The sequence below is a fragment of the Lepidochelys kempii genome, chromosome 6 (genome assembly GCF_965140285.1).
Source record: "Lepidochelys kempii isolate rLepKem1 chromosome 6, rLepKem1.hap1, whole genome shotgun sequence".
NCBI lineage: Eukaryota > Metazoa > Chordata > Testudines > Cheloniidae > Lepidochelys > Lepidochelys kempii.
Window position 1 is genome coordinate 101,297,208 of NC_136385.1, and position 19,699 is coordinate 101,316,906.

The following is a 19,699-nucleotide window of genomic DNA, read 5'->3' on the forward strand; positions in this document are numbered from 1 at the left end:
TCCTATTCATATGCATGTAGCACTTTTATATCTGAAGTTATGAGTGTTGGCTCTATGCTTGTATTTAAAGTGTTTTCTGTAGGAAGCACGGAAGGCAAATTTGGTCAACATAGTGTGAAGGGGTTATTCAAGTAATTGGGAGTACTTAGCTAATAATGAACCTTGGGAGACAGCAATCCACATCTAAGCTTTCCTGAGCACGTTCAAACTAACGTGTAAACAATGGCGTCGGCCTGTAAAGAACTGAGCCATGCATGGACACATGACTTGCCCATGTGACTCCAAAACTCCATCTTGTAGCTGTGATTCTGCACAGGAGAACACAAGAGGTTTCCGCCCACAAGAGAAAGACTATACAATCCCTGGGAAGCCCCTCCATTTTGTCTTCAGCTGGTTTAAGAGATAGCCTCTCTACCCCAAAGAAATGCCCGAAAGAAACTGGAACAAAGGACAGTAACTACGGGGGTGTGAGTGATTGCTGGACCCAGACTAGGAAGGAGTCTAGTCTGTCAAAGAAGCTTATTAGAACATCACTGAGGGTGATATTTACCTGCATTTAGTCTCCTACTATATTAGGCTTAGACTTGCGTGTTTTTGTTTTATTTTGCCTGGTAATTTACTTTGTTCTGTCTGTTATTACTTGGAACCACTTAAATCCTACTTTTTATATTTAATAAAATCACTTTTTACTTATTAATTAACCCTGAGCAAGTATTAATACCTGGGGAAGCAAACAGCTGTGCATCTCTCTCTATCAGTGTTATAGAGGGCAAACAATTTATGAGTTTACTCTGTATAAGCTTTATACAGAGTAGAACGGATTTATTGGGGATTTGGACCCCATTGGGAACTGGGTATCTGGGTGTTGGAGAGAGGAGCACTTCTTAAGCTGTTTTCAATTAATCCTGCAGCTTTTGGGGGACGTGGTTCAGACCTGGGTCTGCGTTTGCAGCAGGCTAGCGTGTCTGGCACAACCAGGCAAGGTACTGAAGTCCCAAACTGCCAGGGAAAACGGGATTAGAGGTAGTCTCAATACCTCAGGTGGCAGTCCCAAGGGGGTTTCTGTGTCCCAACCCATCACATCTCCAATGATGGGGATTCTACAACCTCCACTGGAATTATATTCCAGAATTTAACTGCTCTTATAGTTAGAAAGTTTGTCCTAGTATCTAACCCAAATCTCCCTCACTGCAGATGAAGACCATTACTTCTTGTCCTGCCTTCAGTGGACACGGAGAATAACTGATCACTGCCCTCTTTATAACAGCCCTGCACATATCTGAAGACTTATCAAGTCCCCTCTTCAAGGTTTTTTTCTCAGGTTTTTTTTTTGTTTTGTTTGTAAAAACCTTTCCTCATAGGTCAGGTTTTCTATACTTTTAGCGTTGCTGCTCTTCTCTGGACTCTCTTGAATTTATCCACAGCTTTCCTGAAGTAGATATAGTGTCCCAGCTGAGGCCTCACCAGTGCTGAGTACAGTGGGCATTTAACAACTGTGTCTTACAAATGACACTCCTGTTAACACATCTCAGAACATTAGCCTTTTTTGGACTGAATTGTGCATTTGATTTTTGCTTCCTATGTGTAGCACTTTGCATTTGTCTTTACTGAATTTTATCTTGTTGATTTGAGACCAATTCTCCAATTTGCCAAGATCATTTTTAATTCTAATCCTGTCTACCAAAGTATTTGAAACCCCTTTCAGCTTGGTGTCCTCCACAAATTTTATAAGCATACTCTCCACTCGATTATCCAAGTCATTAATGAAAACAGCAAACAGCACCAGACCCAGGACTGACCCCTGAAGGATCCCCCTAGATTTGCCTTCCCAGTTTGATAGCCAACTATTGAGAACTACTCTTTGAGTATAGTCTTTCAACCAGTCTTGCACCCGCTTTATAGAAATTTCATCTTGACCATATTTCCTTAGTTTGCTTATGAAAATGTCATGTAGGACTGCATCAAAAGCCTCAATAAAAGATCAAGATATATCAGGCCTACTGCTTCCCCGCTATCCAATAGGCCAGTAACCCTGTCAAAGAAGGAAATTAGATTGTTTTGACATGATTTGTTCTTGACAAATCCATGCTGACTATTCCTTAAAACCCTACTATTCTCTAGGTGCCTACAAATTGATTAAAATTAAAGTTATTAAACAATTTATTCAGTAATTTAATAATCTGAAGCTTTTCTTTAGAACATGTGCTTTTCAATTTGACCTTCCAATTTATCTCAGGTGCTTTGATATTTTAGTCAAAAGTTTAAATGAGAAAAAATTAAATAAAAGGTTGTTTGGGATTTTTTTTAAACCAAGTAAGCACATTAAAATGAAATGTTTAGCATCACCATATTCTACTTTTTTGGCTTACCGTCTTGAAAGAAGCAGTGCCATTTCAGAACACTATGGGCTCTGGTTTCTCTGTGATGGACAGGCATTACAGCTGTTAACTGCATTAATGTCATCTGCATACATTGATGGGTGTACACTGTAACACTGGATCCAAAAAGCCCAAAACTTTATAGAAATTTGGCTTCAACCTTCCTGGCTTAGGCCTTTTTTCTCATCCTGAATGATATTATTTTAACACTGAGCCCTGTACTAGATAGTATTATGTACTATGACTTTAACGCAGAACATTCTTTTGCAAAACAAAATCAGCTCTTAAAATGACTAGCTCTCTTTAGAGGAATATTTCACAGATTTACGTGGTGTTGAATAAGCTTCTGGCTGAAGATGTGTTATGTCGCATTCCCTCCACCCCAAGTATCGATTGTGTATCTCCCCTGTTCTACTTGTCTCCAAGCCTCTTATGGAGATTCTAAATGGTCTGTCATACAAATATTTGTTCCTTTGCAATGCCCAAAAGAGACAAGCAGTGGGTCAATTTGCCTCTGTGGGATCTTGCCAACTGAGACTTATAAAACTTGTAATTTCTTCTGTTAATCCACCCCCCACAAGGCATTTTAATATAGGTGAATTAAATCATTCTACATGTATTCTATTAATTTCAGTCAGCATAATTTCTCTTTATTGTGGGCTGTTGTCACCCAAAGCTTACGGGCTGCCGTGGAGCTTCGCCACATGTGGCCTTTGCTAATTTTCCAAGGTGCCACTTTGGTCAGGTGAAGTTGCAGGTAAGGATTGATACCTTTTTAAAGATTTCTCCCAAGTCTAAAGATTTATGCAAGATTTTCTCCCCCCTGCACATGTAAATGTTTTAGCTGTACAGTGACTATTCAGACTTCCTATACATACACAGCTAATGTATTTAACAATTTCCTATTTTGACTAGAATTATGTGATTACCAGTATATGGTTAAACTAATTCAACATTCAATGATGCCCTAGTTCAGCCTTGTATTGTCCTTAAATCATAATGCCATAGCAAATTCACAATAGCAAGAGTGGTAATAAAAGTGGTAAACATTTTAAGAGACCACAAAAAGATTACGTTCTTCTTAAGCCTTGAGGTAATTTAACTACTGAAGTACTTCACTGCTACAAAGAACAATGAGAAGGGTTTGGATGTTTCAATAGGGGAAATTGGAGGTGAAACTCTTCTTTCTTTGAAAGGCTTTTACACCGTATTGAAGTAAAGTTAAGTTATTTGTTTATAATGCACCCTTAAGATGAAAACAGGAGGACCAAGTGCTGTAGTAAAAGGGTCAACAGCACATGAAGTGTAAAAGCTTTAAATTCATTGTTTTGAAAAGGAAAGAAAGTCTCCCTTTGAGTTGCTGGAGCTTAACATACAGTAATATTATAATCCTTCTTACACTAAATGGGCAGGGGGGGAAGGGGAGTATCAACTTGGAAATGATACAGATATAAACTAACATCAACAGAAGAAATCATGCACTCAAAGTAAATTCTAAAAGAGTTTCTCTCTCTCTCTCACACACACACACACACACACGGCAGATATACAGCCAAATTCTTGTGTTTTGTCAAAAAATAAATAAATAAATAAATAAAGTCAAGGTGTGGAGCACAACTTTCTTGCCCTGATCCTGGTGCTGATCTGTATGCTTATTTAGTAGCATGCTGTTTGTTACAGGTGACAATGGCTTGCCTCAGACCCAAGTGACAGAAGAGCATGTACAGGTTTGCATAGTTTAGGGGGATCCTAACCTCATCCCCTTTCTAATAATCACCCCCCCCCCGTATCTGCTACCCTGGCAGCAAGCCAGGTGTGTGCTACACAAACCCTGGATTAGCTGTACACCAGTGCAGGATTACTTTTATGATTGTGGAGATTCTTTTATGAACAAGTTAGGACTTGTCTAAAGGAGGGGAAATTGCATTGGTGTAGCTACAGTAGCGTAGTCACCCTAGTGCAGATTTTCCTAATCTAGAAAAGCTCTCAGTCAGCTCCAGCAGCCAACGTATACCAGTGGAGCAGCATAAAGCTATCAGTACACCTGAGGATCTGTCCCATAGATTTAAAGGGAAGAGACTTACTTTAATAGGAACAAGATATATATATATATAGATTTCAATTATATTGAGGAGGGGGTCATACTGAAGTTCAAATATTTGTGCATAAAATTATTTTCAATCAAGAAAAACAATAACTTTAAACTGCAGATGTCTTATTTCTGAGAAAGTCTGCATTGAGGAGAATAAAACCTTTCTGGAGTAGTGCTCTGCAAATTGATAATTAGCACTTTCAGAAAAACCTGTCAAACTATCCCAAACAGCATTCTCTGCCAGTGGGATTAACATGACTCAACAAGTTTTCTCTGATTCTACAACTGCATTGGATGAAGAATTCTATGTGCTAAGATTCTATGGAAAAGTAAAATTTTATTTAAATGTTTAACACATGCCTGCATAGATTACCCTCTATTTCTACTGTTCGCGAATACATTAATGAAATCATTAGGCTTCTCAGGTCTATAAAGAAAGATTATTTGAATATTTATTTAACTGCCGTTCTAACATAACCATCCAAATTATTTAACTATCTGAGAGTATACAGGATGGTGGATGCTTTTGATAAAAGGTCAAGGGGGACACAGGAAAAGTGAAAAACCTCTTTCACTGAGAGGGTGGTGTGAGAATGCAGAAAAGCTACTTACAGCTCCAATGTTAACCTTAAGTTACTCTAACAAGCACTGGGTCCTCCACTGCGGTTTTACCATTTTTACTCTATTGCATTAGAAAATCCCACATTATATTTGATCTCATAAAGCTATATGACCTCAAGCTGTCAGCTCATATAACATGATTCTGTTGATTTATATGAAAACAGACAAAAACAGGTACAATGTCATTTATTTTAAAGAAAGTTTTAAGCCAACTGTAGTTGCTATGTAGGGTTATGTTACCAATGCAACAGCGTATATCTGAGTACTAATGGCCTGTCCTTTTGCCAGGCAACAAACAGCCTTGTGATGCAACTGCACCTGTCTCAGCTATGCGTTGCTATGGAGACATTCTAGTTACTATGGTTACCATCACGCTAATCGCCTAGCAAGGGCAGACATACAGCAGTCTCCTACGAAAGCCCAGCTGTTCCTCCCAATCTCTGAGTGAAGATTGATTGTCTGGCCATGTGATGGAATGCACTGCTCAGCAGAGATGCACAAGAACTTCATTAACATTGTTTGAAAGAAATCACTTTGTGCATCGCTGCCTCTTTGCAGGACAAATATTAGACTCATATTTTTAAAAGAATATGTTGAAAAGACAAAAACCATCAAAATCACCCATTAATCCAGAGTGCTAGTAGCAGGCATTCTTCTCAAGTCAGACAAAAATCCTAGTGACAAAAAAATATTTCTGATCAAACCAAGATTTGCTAGAACATTTTAAAATGTAGATTCTATATTTGCAGTTAAAAGGAAGCAGATCTATTAAGAACCAGATATTTACTTCTCTCCTTTGTGGGTCACAATCTTAAATGCTCTCTCCTAGCAGCTAACACTTCACTTCTAAGCAATGGTCAGATAAACACACCTATTTCATTACTGTGAGAGAACGAAAGCCTCTATTGTTCTCCACTGCACAGCTTTGAGATAAATGCAAGCACATGCACTCAACTACAAAGCACTACAGAGCACGTAGTAACCACAACAGAAAGAGTTTTAAATCACCAGATGTAGGGTTGACATAGAGACCTGACAGTTGCATTGACAACACAGTCTTAAAAGACTGCTCAATCAAGCTCAAGAGAAAAATAATTCACTAACACCCTGCTTGCTGGAGTCAGATATTTTTATCTATTGAAACAGGACAAACTGATATTTTAAAGCTTCCCATTTACTTTTGTGTGTGTTCATTTTACATTTTGCTTTTGCTGAGAAATGTTATAAATTATCCATGGAAACACAGCTCCTTCCAGTCCATGGATTTATTAGGATCAACATGTTGCCATCATACAAGAGATCAAGAGGGTAAGGAATATTGTAGATTAAGTAAAGGATTTGACCACTCATTATACTTCAATATTTTGTTCACTACTATATTGTCATAACTATTGTGATTAGTTATGTTTAATGTCTTACCCAAGAAGTGCAGCTCAATAGAAATAATAGTCGTTATAAAAGATGTTCTAGTTTTCTTACCTTTGATATGCCTGAGGAGATGTGGGAGGTGTATTGAACACATGTGAATATGGATGATAGGGTGTCTTTTTCAAAGCCTGAATGAGATTTTGTCTATATTCTGGGTCTATACACCACAAGGACCCCTTTCCAATACTCTGCAAAGAGAAAGAGTAAAAAAAAAAAAAAAAAAAAAGATAAACATGATCTAGTTGCATAGACGCATGTATAAGCAATACTTTCACAGGAAAAACAATGGATTTCTTTCTGCTTCTTGACAGAAATGAACAGTGTTTGTTTGCCAGAGATTATTACTCCAATAATGAAATATTTCAATTTTATTTAAAAAAAGGCTTTCAAGGAAAAAAAAATGCAAACTATTGTCCCTGTTTACGTTAACGCTGGTGAAATGATTCAATATCTGGAAATTTCCCTCTTACTCCAGACTAGAACTACAATTTCTTATTTTTCCATGTCAACTTTGAAGATAAATAGATTCCTCTCTAAAAGTGAATAAAATGTTATTTTTTTGTTTTGCTGTTGTAAAAACAAAACACAAACAAACAAACAAACAAAAACCAGGGAACAGGGATAAAAAGGAATGGTTTAAAACACCTTAGCAACTGTTTTAAAAAATAAAGGGACTTAATCCTTCAGCCACATGACATCCGTGCAATTCTAATACAAAAGCAAATTAATCCATACATTTTTTTCTGAGAAAACAAAACAAAATATCCAATGTAATCAGAGTTTAAGTCATTTAAGGCTACTGAGGAATTTTGATTGGTTAAACCAGCAGCAATTTTAATTAACCTTTCTAGACACACTAAGAACTCTAGCAGTCAGTCTGTGATGGGGAAGCCTACATCAAAATTCAATATTTATTCTGCAGATCAAAGCAATCCTTGTATCAGTACTATCAGAGGTCTGAGTGCAGATATTCTGAATTGTTCGGTTTGAACTCTTAAAAAGATGGAAAGCGTGTCCTTAACAGACTTAGAAAAATGGCAGTTCAGACACAGAATAGGATGCTATTTTTTTCACTAAAAGTGTCCAAAACAAGATAGGTAGGTCTGTAAGAGAAACTCATAAAATAAACAGCTGCTCTACTTACTGATTGCTGAAGAGGCTGCAGGCTTTCAAGTAGCCTACCATACTGAAGTCATTTTGGTAAGGTTTTGGATAAATGTCACCTATTTTACCCCCTTCTGGAAAAAGTCAAGTTATACTACAACCTCTTGACACTTACTCTTTCTCAGTTCTATATCTAGGCTTGGCAGAATTCAATTTTTTGTTTTGTTTTTTAATAATTTCAACAAATATCAATGTTTGTTAAGCATTTTCTCTATTTTAATCAATTTAATTTTTCACAGTTGGGCAAAAGTATTGGTTTTAAACATTTTTTATTTGTATTTTCATCGGGGGGGGGGGGAGGAGCGCTAGACAATAATTATTTAAGGACAGTAGAAGCTGAAATTCAAAAAGTTAAAAGCTCCATAATGGGTAAAACACAAGTTGTCAACATCGTCTCAAAATATACAAAGTAAATATCCTTAAATCAAACTCTAATAAGTTCTAAAGAAAAATGCTTCTTGTCAGTTTGTGGGTATACAGTGAAATTGATGTTTACTAACATTTAGCTACAAAAATCTAATCCTTCCAACCCTTTACTTTAGTAAAGTAAGATCAACATATTAAACTGACTGACTGACTGTGTGTGTTTGTGTGAGATGACGTGTACACAGTGGAGTTAAAAAATAAAATCACCACTCTGAAATTAGTACATGACTAAAGCTAGAGAGAGGGGAAAAACCCACACTTTTGCTTTTGGAAATCCTGTCATGTTTGTGGATCATCATCAACTTTCAAAGTGTTGCCTTATCCTACAAAGATACTTCGAGGTTCTTTACACAATATACAAGATTCTTATAAACCTTCCTCCAAACTTACAGTCCCCCGACCCTGTTCCTGCATCTGGATCTGTTTGAGTAGATCCTTGAGCCTTCACAAAGCCCCACTCACTTCAATGGACTCCCATGTGAGAGAGCAATCATCTGCCTTCCTGGAGCTCATTGCAGGATCCAGCCCTTAATCTTGCAAAATAGATACAGCTGTAGACAGACGTATGGGTGTTCAAGCATACTGCCTCAGTCTTGTTGCATTTTACATCCTATTTGTTTGCTTATATGTTGTCTTAAATGAAGTAAGGCTCCCTGGGTTATGTCTGGAAAGTGCTACCACTCTGTTGATCCTACATAAGTCATACTTCTCCCTTTTACCCCAAGTTAGGAAGAATCCTTGTGTCCCTATGCTTGATGGGCTTTCCAGGATGATCTTAGATAGGTGGTCCCCAAACTTTTTACTTCACCCCCCTCCCCTGCCCACGCACCCCCCATCCCCACCCCAGCTGGGGCCAGGAGTGGGGTCATGGCTTTGGGAGGGGGAACAGGGGAAAGGACAGGGAGGAGTGGTAGATACGCTGGAGGGGAGGGATAGGATACAGAAGGACCTAGACAAATTGGAGGATTGGGCCAAAAGAAATCTGATGAGGTTCAATAAGGATAAGTCCAGGGTCCTGCACTTAGGACGGAAGAACCCAATGCACAGCTACAGACTAGGGACCGAATGGCTAGGCAGCAGTTCTGCGGAAAAGGACCTAGGGGTGACAGTGGACGAGAAGCTGGATGTGAGTCAGCAGTGTGCCCTTGTTGCCAAGAAGGCCAATGGCATTTTGGGATGTATAAGTAGGGGCATAGCGAGCAGATCGAGGGACGTGATCGTTCCCCTCTATTTGACATTGGTGAGGCCTCATCTGGAGTACTGTGTCCAGTTTTGGGCCCCACACTTCAAGAAGGATGTGGATAAATTGGAGAGAGTCCAGCGAAGGGCAACAAAAATTATTAGGGGACTGGAACACATGACTTATGAGGAGAGGCTGAGGGAGCTGGGATTGCTTAGCCTGCAGAAGAGAAGAATGAGGGGGGATTTGATAGCTGCTTTCAACTACCTGAAAGGGGGTTCCAAAGAGGATGGCTCTAGACTGTTCTCAATGGTAGCAGATGACAGAACGAGGAGTAATGGTCTCAAGTTGCAGTGGGGGAGGTTTAGATTGGATATTAGGAAAAACTTTTTCACTAAGAGGGTGGTGAAACACTGGAATGCGTTACCTAGGGAGGTGGTAGAATCTCCTTCCTTAGAGGTTTTTAAGGTCAGGCTTGACAAAGCCCTGGCTGGGATGATTTAACTGGGAATTGGTCCTGCTTCGAGCAGGGGGTTGGACTAGATGACCTTCTGGGGTCTCTTCCAACCCTGATATTCTATGATTCTATGAAAGGAGGCAGGGCCAGGGCCACAGCTGGGGGTGGGCCAGGGCCAGGAGTGGAGCCGGGGCCCCAGGCACAGAGCCAGGAGCAGGGCCCCGGGCGCGGAGCTGGCAGCCGAAGCCGGGGCCGGGGCCAGGACCAAGGCCAGGGCCAGGAGCAGAGCTGGGTGGCACTCCATCCCCACCCCAAATGGGGGTTGGCCAGGGCCTCAGCTGCGCACCCCCAGAATTTTCCTCCGTGCCCCTCTAGGGGGGCACACCCCACACTTTAGGGACTTCTAGATTGTACATATTGTACCTATGTATCAACAATATTCCAGCAGTGGCAATGGAATGGCCTGATATTTCCATGTTCAGAGAGTTTAACACCATGGCTGCTTCAGAGTCCAAAACTAAAAGAAAAGGAGTACTTGTGGCACCTTAGAGACTAACGAATTTATTTGAGCATAAGCTTTTGTGAGTGAGCTGTAGCTCACGAAAGCTTATGCTCAAATAAATTGGTTAGTCTCTAAGGTTCCACAAGTACTCCTTTTCTTTTTGCATTTACAGACTCACATGGCTGCTACTCTGAAACCAAAACTAAAAGCTTGACTAATCTGTGTCAGTCTACTTACAAGCCCTTTTATTTCACGCAGTTAACAATTCTATGTACCAAAACCATTTCAATGATTTTAAGTCATTGTAGCTATATTATAATACCCAGCTCTTATGTAGCATTTTTCAGTTATACATCTTCCAGCGCTTTACAAAGGTTAGTACCATTATTCCCATTTTACAGATCGGGATAGCACAGAGTGTGATAGTGACTTGTCCAAGGTCACCTACCAGACCAGTGGCAGACCCAGGAACAGAACCCAGTTTTCCTGAGTCCCAGTCCTGTCCTCTGCCCTCTAGCTAGAGTGAGAAAGATGTTACTATAGTCCTTTTAAGAAAAATGTACAAAGCAGAGTATTTCTAGGGGAAAAACTTGCTGTAATCCTTAGTATCCAGAACATAGAACAACTTTTTGAAAGTTACATTTAAGGACCATCGAGCTTGAAGAGATCCTTTTAACATTACTTCAGGACATTTTATCTGCCTGTTATCCAATTACCTACACTATTTATATTGTCTATGCCATTATTTATTTTTATTTGTTTATATACACATGCACAGCTTTTGGTCCACCGAAAAGAGACTAGACTTCACTTATGCACTGTAAATTATTGCAGATGAAGTATTCAAAAAAATGCTGTAATACATCAGGCTACCGCAGTGAGCTTGTGATTTAGGGTTCAGTGAAATTAGCTGTGTTTTTAAGCAGCATCCGAATTGCCAACTGACATTTTGCATTCAGTCTTCAAACATTATACCAGATGTCAAACATCACTTCAAAACAGAGATATGTTTACTTGAAAATCTGTTGGTGCAGAGATGCACCAAGGATTGCAAATATGAGTTCATTACACTTAATACATCAATGAAAAAATGTTGATGCTGATTACCCTGTTGTGAGCTTTAGTATGCAGCTTCTAGTAAGACTCCTCTACAAGGTGGTTAAATTAGAACTTGGAGGTCTGTGTTTTCATCAGATACAGAGCATCTAATAGCAAACAGTAAACCAACTAATTATACTGAACTGGAAGACGTTGCAAAGGTAGGATCTGGCCCTATAAAGTGGTGAGTATTCCCTGACATGAAGTAGTAAGTGGCAGTTGAGAGAGCTCAGCCTCCCAAAAAAGAGGAAACAGAAATACAATGGGACCTAAAACACATTAAGAATAGGGACAAGCAGTTAAATGAGATTAATCCTGGAAACGTACAACACAACCTGAAAAACACAAATATTCAATAGGAGGGAGATACCTTAGAAGCAGTAAGTATCAAAAGAGAGACTTAAGGTAGGTTAAAGGAAAAGGAGTACTAGTGGCACCTTAGAGACTAATCAATCTATTTGAGCATAAGCTTTCGTGAGCGACAGCTCACTTCATCGGATGTATTCAGTGGAATATACAGTGAGGAGATTTATATACACACAGAACATGAAAAAATGGGTGTTATCATACACACTGTAAGGAGAGTGATCACTTAAGATAAGCTATTACCAGCAGGAGAGGGGAGGGGCGGGGGGGGGGGGAGAGAAGGAAACCTTTTGTAGTGATAATCAAGGTGGGCCATTTCCAGCAGTTAACAAGAATGTCCAAGGAGCAGTGCGGGGTGGAGGAAATAAACATGGGGAAATAGTTTTACTTTGTGTAATGACACATCCACTCCCAGTCTCTATTCAAGCCTAAGTTAATTGTATCCAGTTTGCAAATTAATTCCAATTCAGCAGTCTCTCCTTGGAGTCTGTTTTTGAAGTCTTTTTGTTCTAATATTGCAACCTTTAGGTCTGAAATCGAGTGACCAGAGAGATTGAAGTGTTCTCTGACTGGTTTATGAATGTTATAATTCTTGACATCTGATTTGTGTCCATTTATTCTTTTACGTAGAGACTGTCCAGTTTGACCAATGTACATGGCAGAGGGACATTGCTGGCACATGATGGCATATATCACATTGGTAGTTGTGTAGGTGAACGAGCCTCTGATAGTGTGGCTGATGTGATTAGGCCCTGTGATGGTGTCCCCTGAATAGATATGTGGACACAGTTGGCAACGGGCTCCTGGGTTAGTGCTTCTGTTGTGTGGTTGCTGGTGAGAGTATTTGCTTCAGGTTGGGGGGCTGTCTGTAGGCAAGGACTGGCCTGTCTCCCAAGATTTGTGAGAGTGATGGGTCGTCCTTCAGGATAGGTTGTAGATCCTTCATGATGCGTTGGAGAGATTTTAGTTGGGGGCTGAAGGTGATGGCTAGTGGCATTTTGTTATTATCTTTGTTGGGCCTGTCCTGTAGTAGGTGACTTCTGGGTACTCTCCTGGCTCCGTCAATCTGTTTCTTCACTTCAGCAGGTGGGTACTGTAGTTGTAAGAATGCTTGACAGAGATCTTGTAGGTGTTTGTCTCTGTCTGAGGGGTTGGAGCAAATGCGGTTGTATCGTAGAGCTTGGTTGTAAACGATGGATCATGTGGTGTGGTCTGAGTGAAAGCTAGAGGCATGTAGGTAGGCATAGCGGTCAGTAGGTTTCCAGTATAGGGTGGTGTTCATGTGACCATCGCTTATTAGCACCATAGTGTCCAGAAAGTGGATCTCTTGTGTGGACTGGTCCAGGCTGAGGTTGATGTTGGGACGGAAATTGTTGAAATCATGGTGGAATTCCTCAAGGGCTTCTTTTCCATGGGTCCAGATGATGAAGATGAAGGTAGGTTGATAGCAAAGAGCAAAATTAGATTCCTGGGTATTTATACAGCCAATCACTTCAGAATTTAGTCACTGACATACAGTAAATACATGTGTTCCATGTGAAAGAGAGAAAAAATGGCCTGCATATGCAGTCTGCCCCGAAGAACAGGAAGCCAGTTGTCCCTGTTGGTACAACACTGGTCACAACCCAAAAGCTGCAGACAATTCTGGACACCTCAAGATGTCTGCGAATGGGAAGGATTTCAGAACGGGGTCCAAAAATAGTTTGGGGCAAGAGGATTTATGCTATGAGAAACCTGTGTGGTTTTATCTGAAAAGCATAAACACCAAGGAGAAGGAAGTGTTTTAAGGGGGTAAATCTAAGGAAAAGAATATCCCATATTCATGACATTTGTCCACTAGGGAGGAAAATTTAATAACAGTAGTAACTTTAAAATACTGTTTATACATATTGTGATTTTAAACCTAACAGCACAGAGGTTTTTTTTTGTTAAAAGGTGCAAGCTACCAAGTTCCTCCTGTTACTTACCAAGCATCCATAACTTGCAAAGTTAATGGGAGTTGAGACTCCTATAGGATTAGGTCTCTCACAAAATAACAAATAAGAAAGAAGTTTTGTACATTATATATATTGGGTCCACTGATGCTCTATCTGTGTAGATGAGGAATATTTCCAATTAAGGAAATAGAATTGCACCAATGAGGGAGGTGAAGGAGGGAAGAAGATCTGAAAGAGACAAGTTAAGTTGATCCCATATGAAAAAGAAACACTGACTGAAGAGTTTTTCTTGAAATCGTCACTGAATCTGAGTTTGCAATTTAGGAAATAAACCTTTAGCATCCATATCTCATTTTAAATGTATGCCTTTGTTTTTTTTGTAACAGCATAGTCACAACAGAAATAGGGTGTTGTGGGGTTTTTTTTAATATAAATGAAGCAACATTTGGTTAAGAATATCCTTCTTGACAATAAGAGTGTGAAGAGCTTCTTAACTGGCTGTTTAGCTGAAGGACTAGTTTTCCAAATATAGTGTAATCATCAGAAAGGAAGTCAGTGGAATTATGACCAATCATTTAGTGATTAATTTCCATCTTATGACATTTTGTGTGCTCCTCCACCAACTCCTCCAATGTCAGAAGTCAATAGTGTCTCCAATCAAAAAAGAAAGAGCGGGGGAGGGGGGGGAGAATGCTTGGATTACATTTGTCTCCTAGGAAACAAATGACTAAGGAGTGGATAACAACTCCCTGATAATCTTAGCAGTGGAATGTTTCAAACTCCCTAACAATGCATCCTCTCAAGGCTAGAAACAGTAATCTTATCCATTCCTGTTTTTCACAGGTTATTGTTTTACAGAAGTATTTAAAGGTTAGGTGCAAAAGGACTCAATATTATTGAATGTCTCCTCTACTATGTCCAGGAGGAGAATCTTTAGAATGATTCTCTCTCTTCTAGCATATTTCTAGTAAGTTAACATTTGCTAGTGACCAAAACTGATTTACACTCTGAAGTGATTAATATTAAAAAAGGCTATAAAGTTTTCAATAATATAAGATACTTCATGCCTCTATTTTGTCAAAAAACATACATACATCTCACACATGAATGCTAACAAATATACGTAAAGATTTTTTTAAAATAAGGCATTATGAATCTTCTCTTCCAAGATTCAAAGGAGGGAGGCAGGGGGATGATTCCTCACCCTCAATTTAAAATTTGCCACGACAGGCCACATCTAACATAGCATATATATATATTTGTCGGAATTTCTTTTTTAGGAAATGTAGAAAGTATGAAAAAGTGATTTAGTTTTTGAAGGCCCTACTCTTTGTATTGATAAAAAGAAAAGGAGGACTTGTGACACCTTAGAGACTAACAAATTTATTTGAGCATAAGCTTTCGTGAGCTACAGCTCACTTCATCGGATGCATTCAGTGGAAAATACCTTTCTGTATCTGTATGAGTTTTTTCATGAAGTTGATAGATTTCCACTCCATACAGCTAAATTCAGTGCCTGGCATAATGACAGGTTTCAGAGTAGCAGCCGCGTTAGTCTGTATTCGCAAAAAGAAAAGGAGGACTTGTGGCACCTTAGAGACTAACAAATTTATTTGAGAATTATGCATCCAATGAAGTGAGCTGTAGCTCACAAAAGCTTATGCTCAAATAAATTTGCTAGTCTCTAAGGTGCCACAAGTACTCCTTTTCTTTTTGCGAATACAGACTAACACAGCTGCTACTTTGTATTCATAGTGAGCAATAAATCCCACAATAAAAAGGAGTGGTCATTTTTTCCCTTTGGATTACAAAACTGCTGCTTCTCACTTTTTTACTACATATTATAAGTGGGGCTGATAGCCACCTATCATTAAGGCTGCCTGACACTTTCCATTGTAACACCCTGTATTCAGTTGCTTTGGGGCTGAAATTTTACATGCTGGTTATCGGTCAGGCAGATTTTTTTTTTTAAACTTCAATCAAAATAGAGAGCGATTTCTAACAACGAGGCGAAGGAAAGAAATGTTTTTCCCATTTTAAAATATTCTGGGGATCTTTTCTATTAACAGCTCTAGTACTCCTATGTTTTGGAGCAGGACTTGAAATTTGGCTACAGGTAGCCTTTGCGTCAGGAATGTGCCTTTTGCAGTACCCAATTTTGGCCAAATTATAGACCTTAAAAACCAAACAAAAAAACACCCCTCAGTTCACACATGATTAGTTGAGACTTCTTAGATTTTAGCAGATCCTCACTAAGCATGCTCAAGCTTCTGACAGCTCCATGTGCTAGCCAAGCTGTACATGTGCCATCCCCACAGAGCGACTGCATGCTTCCTCCATCCTAGGGTTATGAAGTGAAGCATGACTTTCCCTGTAATAGCTGCTCTGGGTCAGGATAGGGTGCAGCCAGTCACTGGAACTGATCCCAGAGAGACTCTCTCTCGCCTGCTGGCACCCAGGCAGCCTGAAGGAGGAAGCTGTATGATTTGGAAGCAAAGTTAGACAAAAGCCAGACCAGCAGAAGGGAAAGGAGTTAATTAGGACCAAGAGTCTAATGAGAATGGCGGGGGGGGGGGGGCAGGGAGAGAAGAGAAACTGTGATTGGCTGGACAAGGCAACTGGGGTTAGGAACCAGTGCCGGGGCAATGGGAAACAGATCTGACAAGATGTTGGAATCAAGGGGAAGAACTGAAACCGGCTGGGCAAAGCAACTGGGACAAGAAGCCAAGGATAGGGGAAGACTTGAGCAAGGAGCCAGGGAGAGGTATGGGAGACTGGATGAAAAGTTTGTGGAGAAAGACTAGGACTGGGAACCAAGGGGAATGGGGAGACAGATTGGACAAGGAGCCAGGAGCAAGGAAGCCGAGACAAGGCCAATATGGAAGGAATGGAGAAGAAGGGGTCATGCTTGTAGAGAACAGGTAAAAGTTTGTGCCCACTAGAGCACACCTCCCTTCAGAACCTGGAGTGGAATTTATAATTCCCAAGTCTCACCATTCCTCTGCTGTTAACAAATATACACGAAGCCACTGCAAAATGTTGTATCATCCTCACCCCCTCTAGTGCTGGTCAATAGTACAAGAACAACCTACTACCATCAGGTTTCAGAGTAGCAGCTGTGTTAGTCTGTATCCGCAAAAAGAAAAGGAGTACTTGTGGCACCATCGTGTTCTCTGTGTATATAAATCTCCCCACTCTATTTTCCACAGTATGCATCCAGTGAAGTGAGCTGTAGCTCATGGAAGCTTATGCTCAAATAAATTTGTTAGTCTCTAAGGTGCCACAAGTACTCCTTTTCTTTTTGCTACTACCATCAGTTATTCCATAAGCTCAAGTGGCAGAGGTCTTGGCAGCGGATTTAAAGGTCTTAACTCTGTTGATGACCCATGTAGGTGTCAATATGATGCTACATCAAAGAATTTCAGTTTTTTTCCATATTAAAAAAAAAAATCTAGGAAATTACACACAAAGGCTCAGTCAAGCCCACAGAAATTGGGAAATGCCAGATTAAGTTTGCCTATGCAACCTTAATTCAGCCCCCTTGTGCATGTGTGTTATGACAGTCTTATTAAGTGATCACACATACTTTTTTCCCCATGGGACCTCTGCATTATTCAGTGCACAGGATGAACCTGCTCTGGGGATGAATTAAGGTTGTGTAGTAGTGAATGAGGCCATTGCCTATCTCCCTCATTGGTTGCAGAAACTGGAAGGCATTAGTGAATAACACTGGGGATTGCAGGAAGCAAAAGGATGGTCTCATGATTAAAATTTCCCTAAAAAATTGGATTCTAATACATACCTCTGCCACAGAATTCTCATGTGATGCTAGTCAAGTCACTTAAACCAAACTTTCCAAGAGTGGTCATTAATTCTGCATTCCTAATTTTCTGAATCCATCTTGTGACCCTGGAGTCTAATTTGCAGAAGTAGCGAGCACTTACAACTGCAACTGAAGTCAATGGGAGCTATACTTTGAACATACTAAGTCCCATATAATGCTAAGTACTCTGAAAACATCAAATCCTAGGTGTCTCAAATTGGGCAACCAAATACAGTGAATACTTTTTACCTCATTCTCTTTGCCTCAGTTGTCCCTGTGTAAAATGGAGATAATACCACCTCTTCACCTCACAGGAGATTTTTGAAGATACATTTATTAATGTTTGTGAAGGAATCATACTCTAGTAATTGGAACCATAGAAAATCTGAGGAAATTAATAATTCTGTCTTCAGAGCAAGGTTTGAACTGAGTGCAATAAATAAGGCACTGGGCTACATGTTGAACTAAAAGCAGAAAACAAAATAGCAGGTCATTCAGTACAGCCTGCGCACAGAATGAGACAGGGGTCCTATGGAAACAATAATACATAATCATGTAATAAGACTATCATAATGTATAAGGGGTGACAAAATAAGGAGGCAAAAGGGGGAGAAATTACAGTTGCACAAGTATCCATAATTGTGGCATTTCCTAACTTTTGAGTGATTGACTTTGCAATCTTAATAATGTTCTTTTAAAGTAGCTTTGTCTCGGTAATATTATTTGTATTATTTCATGATATATTATGGAGGCAGCAGTAGCCATTCCACAGTTAATGTTGAGTATATTAAGTTAAACATTGAGATGCGCAGGAATGAAATCGTTTTGCGATGCAAGAAAAATCATGTAGCATGTTACTAAAATAGGAAGTGTACACACACAAGATTGATATCTCAACAAAAAACTGCACAGCCATCTGATAAACAGGTACAATGAGATAAATAGCTCAAATAGTTGCCTTTAAAAAGAAAATATTCTGCTATTAAAAATAAATAAAATTATGCCCTTTTATTTCCCTCTTTCCCAACCCCCCCCCCCCCAAAAGGTGGTATTTCCCCTCAGAGTTACATGGTAGTGAAATTGGTAACAAATTTAAGGACAGACATCTCATGATCCAACAGAGCTAGAAAACAGAATCTGAACAGTGTTAAATCATGAGTAACTCCAGTAACTTCAATTGATGTGCTCCAGATTTACACCTACCTTGGCAATAAGCATGGAATAATGTCAAGGTACTTGAGCAACTACAAAGCTTATGCAGCGTGAGTAGGAGCAGTGGAGCTTTATTCCAGTAGGGGGTGGGGAAAGATTTCCCTGCTTCCCAGCAAGTTCATCACTTGGTTCAAGCCCCGACAGGTATCACATTGTCAGACCTTAAAATTGTGGCATTAGGATTAAACTTCCCTATCACTCAAAGACAAGTCTGAACTAAGGGTAGTTTTGGAGAGCTAAAGGCTAGAGTAGACCACAGCAATGTCCTGCTTTGTCCTGAATGATAGTGCCATCCATAGCTAGGAAATGGCTCCGAATACATTGAACCTGCTACATTATCAGCTAAAGCACCTCTCCCAGACATCAACTAGTCGAGGCATTTTACTGGATAAGAAGGTTGAAGGTTCACATAGCTGGGAGAGGAGAGAAATAGGAGAAAGAAGAGAGAGTTAGCTAGTACAGGTACTTGCCACCCTATCCCCACTGTTGCCAGAGTATCTGACAGCAAGGGACCTACCTTGTATCTAGCATAGAAAGGAGGATAGGATAAGAATTCAGAAGTTTAGTTTAAGTTGATGCAATTTCCATGCTCCTTTGGCCAAATCCTACTGTTAATCAAAGTCAAACTACTCACTGAAGTCAGTGGGAATTATCAAAGACAAAACAAAACCCCCACAACCCTCCTACCACATACTGGTGATAATATTGTGTATCAATACACACTGTAACTTAAACTCCCAACGATTTACCAACAGGCAATTTATGTACCACCTCCAAATGTAACCCAGAGCCTACCAGAGAAGCCAGAAAAGAAATGGGTTACACCAAAGCAGTTATAGACGCCAAGGACGTAAAAACGTACACTTCAAAGCAACCCGCTTCCCACTCCTGCTCAGGCTAACATTCACCTCCTCCTGACACCTCAACGTAAAAAAGGTATACCAACTTAAATCTTCAGAATACCTTAAACGTTACCTCCCACGACACGCTGTGTGGCTTGGGGCAAGTTCATGTA

At 39.9% G+C, this 19,699-nt stretch overlaps 1 protein-coding gene across 7 annotated transcripts in view; it reads right to left on the reverse strand.

Moving 5' to 3' along the window:
* Positions 1-19,699, reverse strand: part of FOXN3 (forkhead box N3) — a 304,442-nt gene that overhangs the window by 124,444 nt on the left and 160,299 nt on the right. For all 7 annotated transcript variants that reach the window (XM_073349399.1, XM_073349401.1, XM_073349402.1 and 4 more), the window contains exon 3: positions 6,571-6,707. In XM_073349399.1, the coding sequence (XP_073205500.1) occupies positions 6,571-6,707 (137 nt within the window). The remainder of the gene's footprint in view (positions 1-6,570; positions 6,708-19,699) is intronic.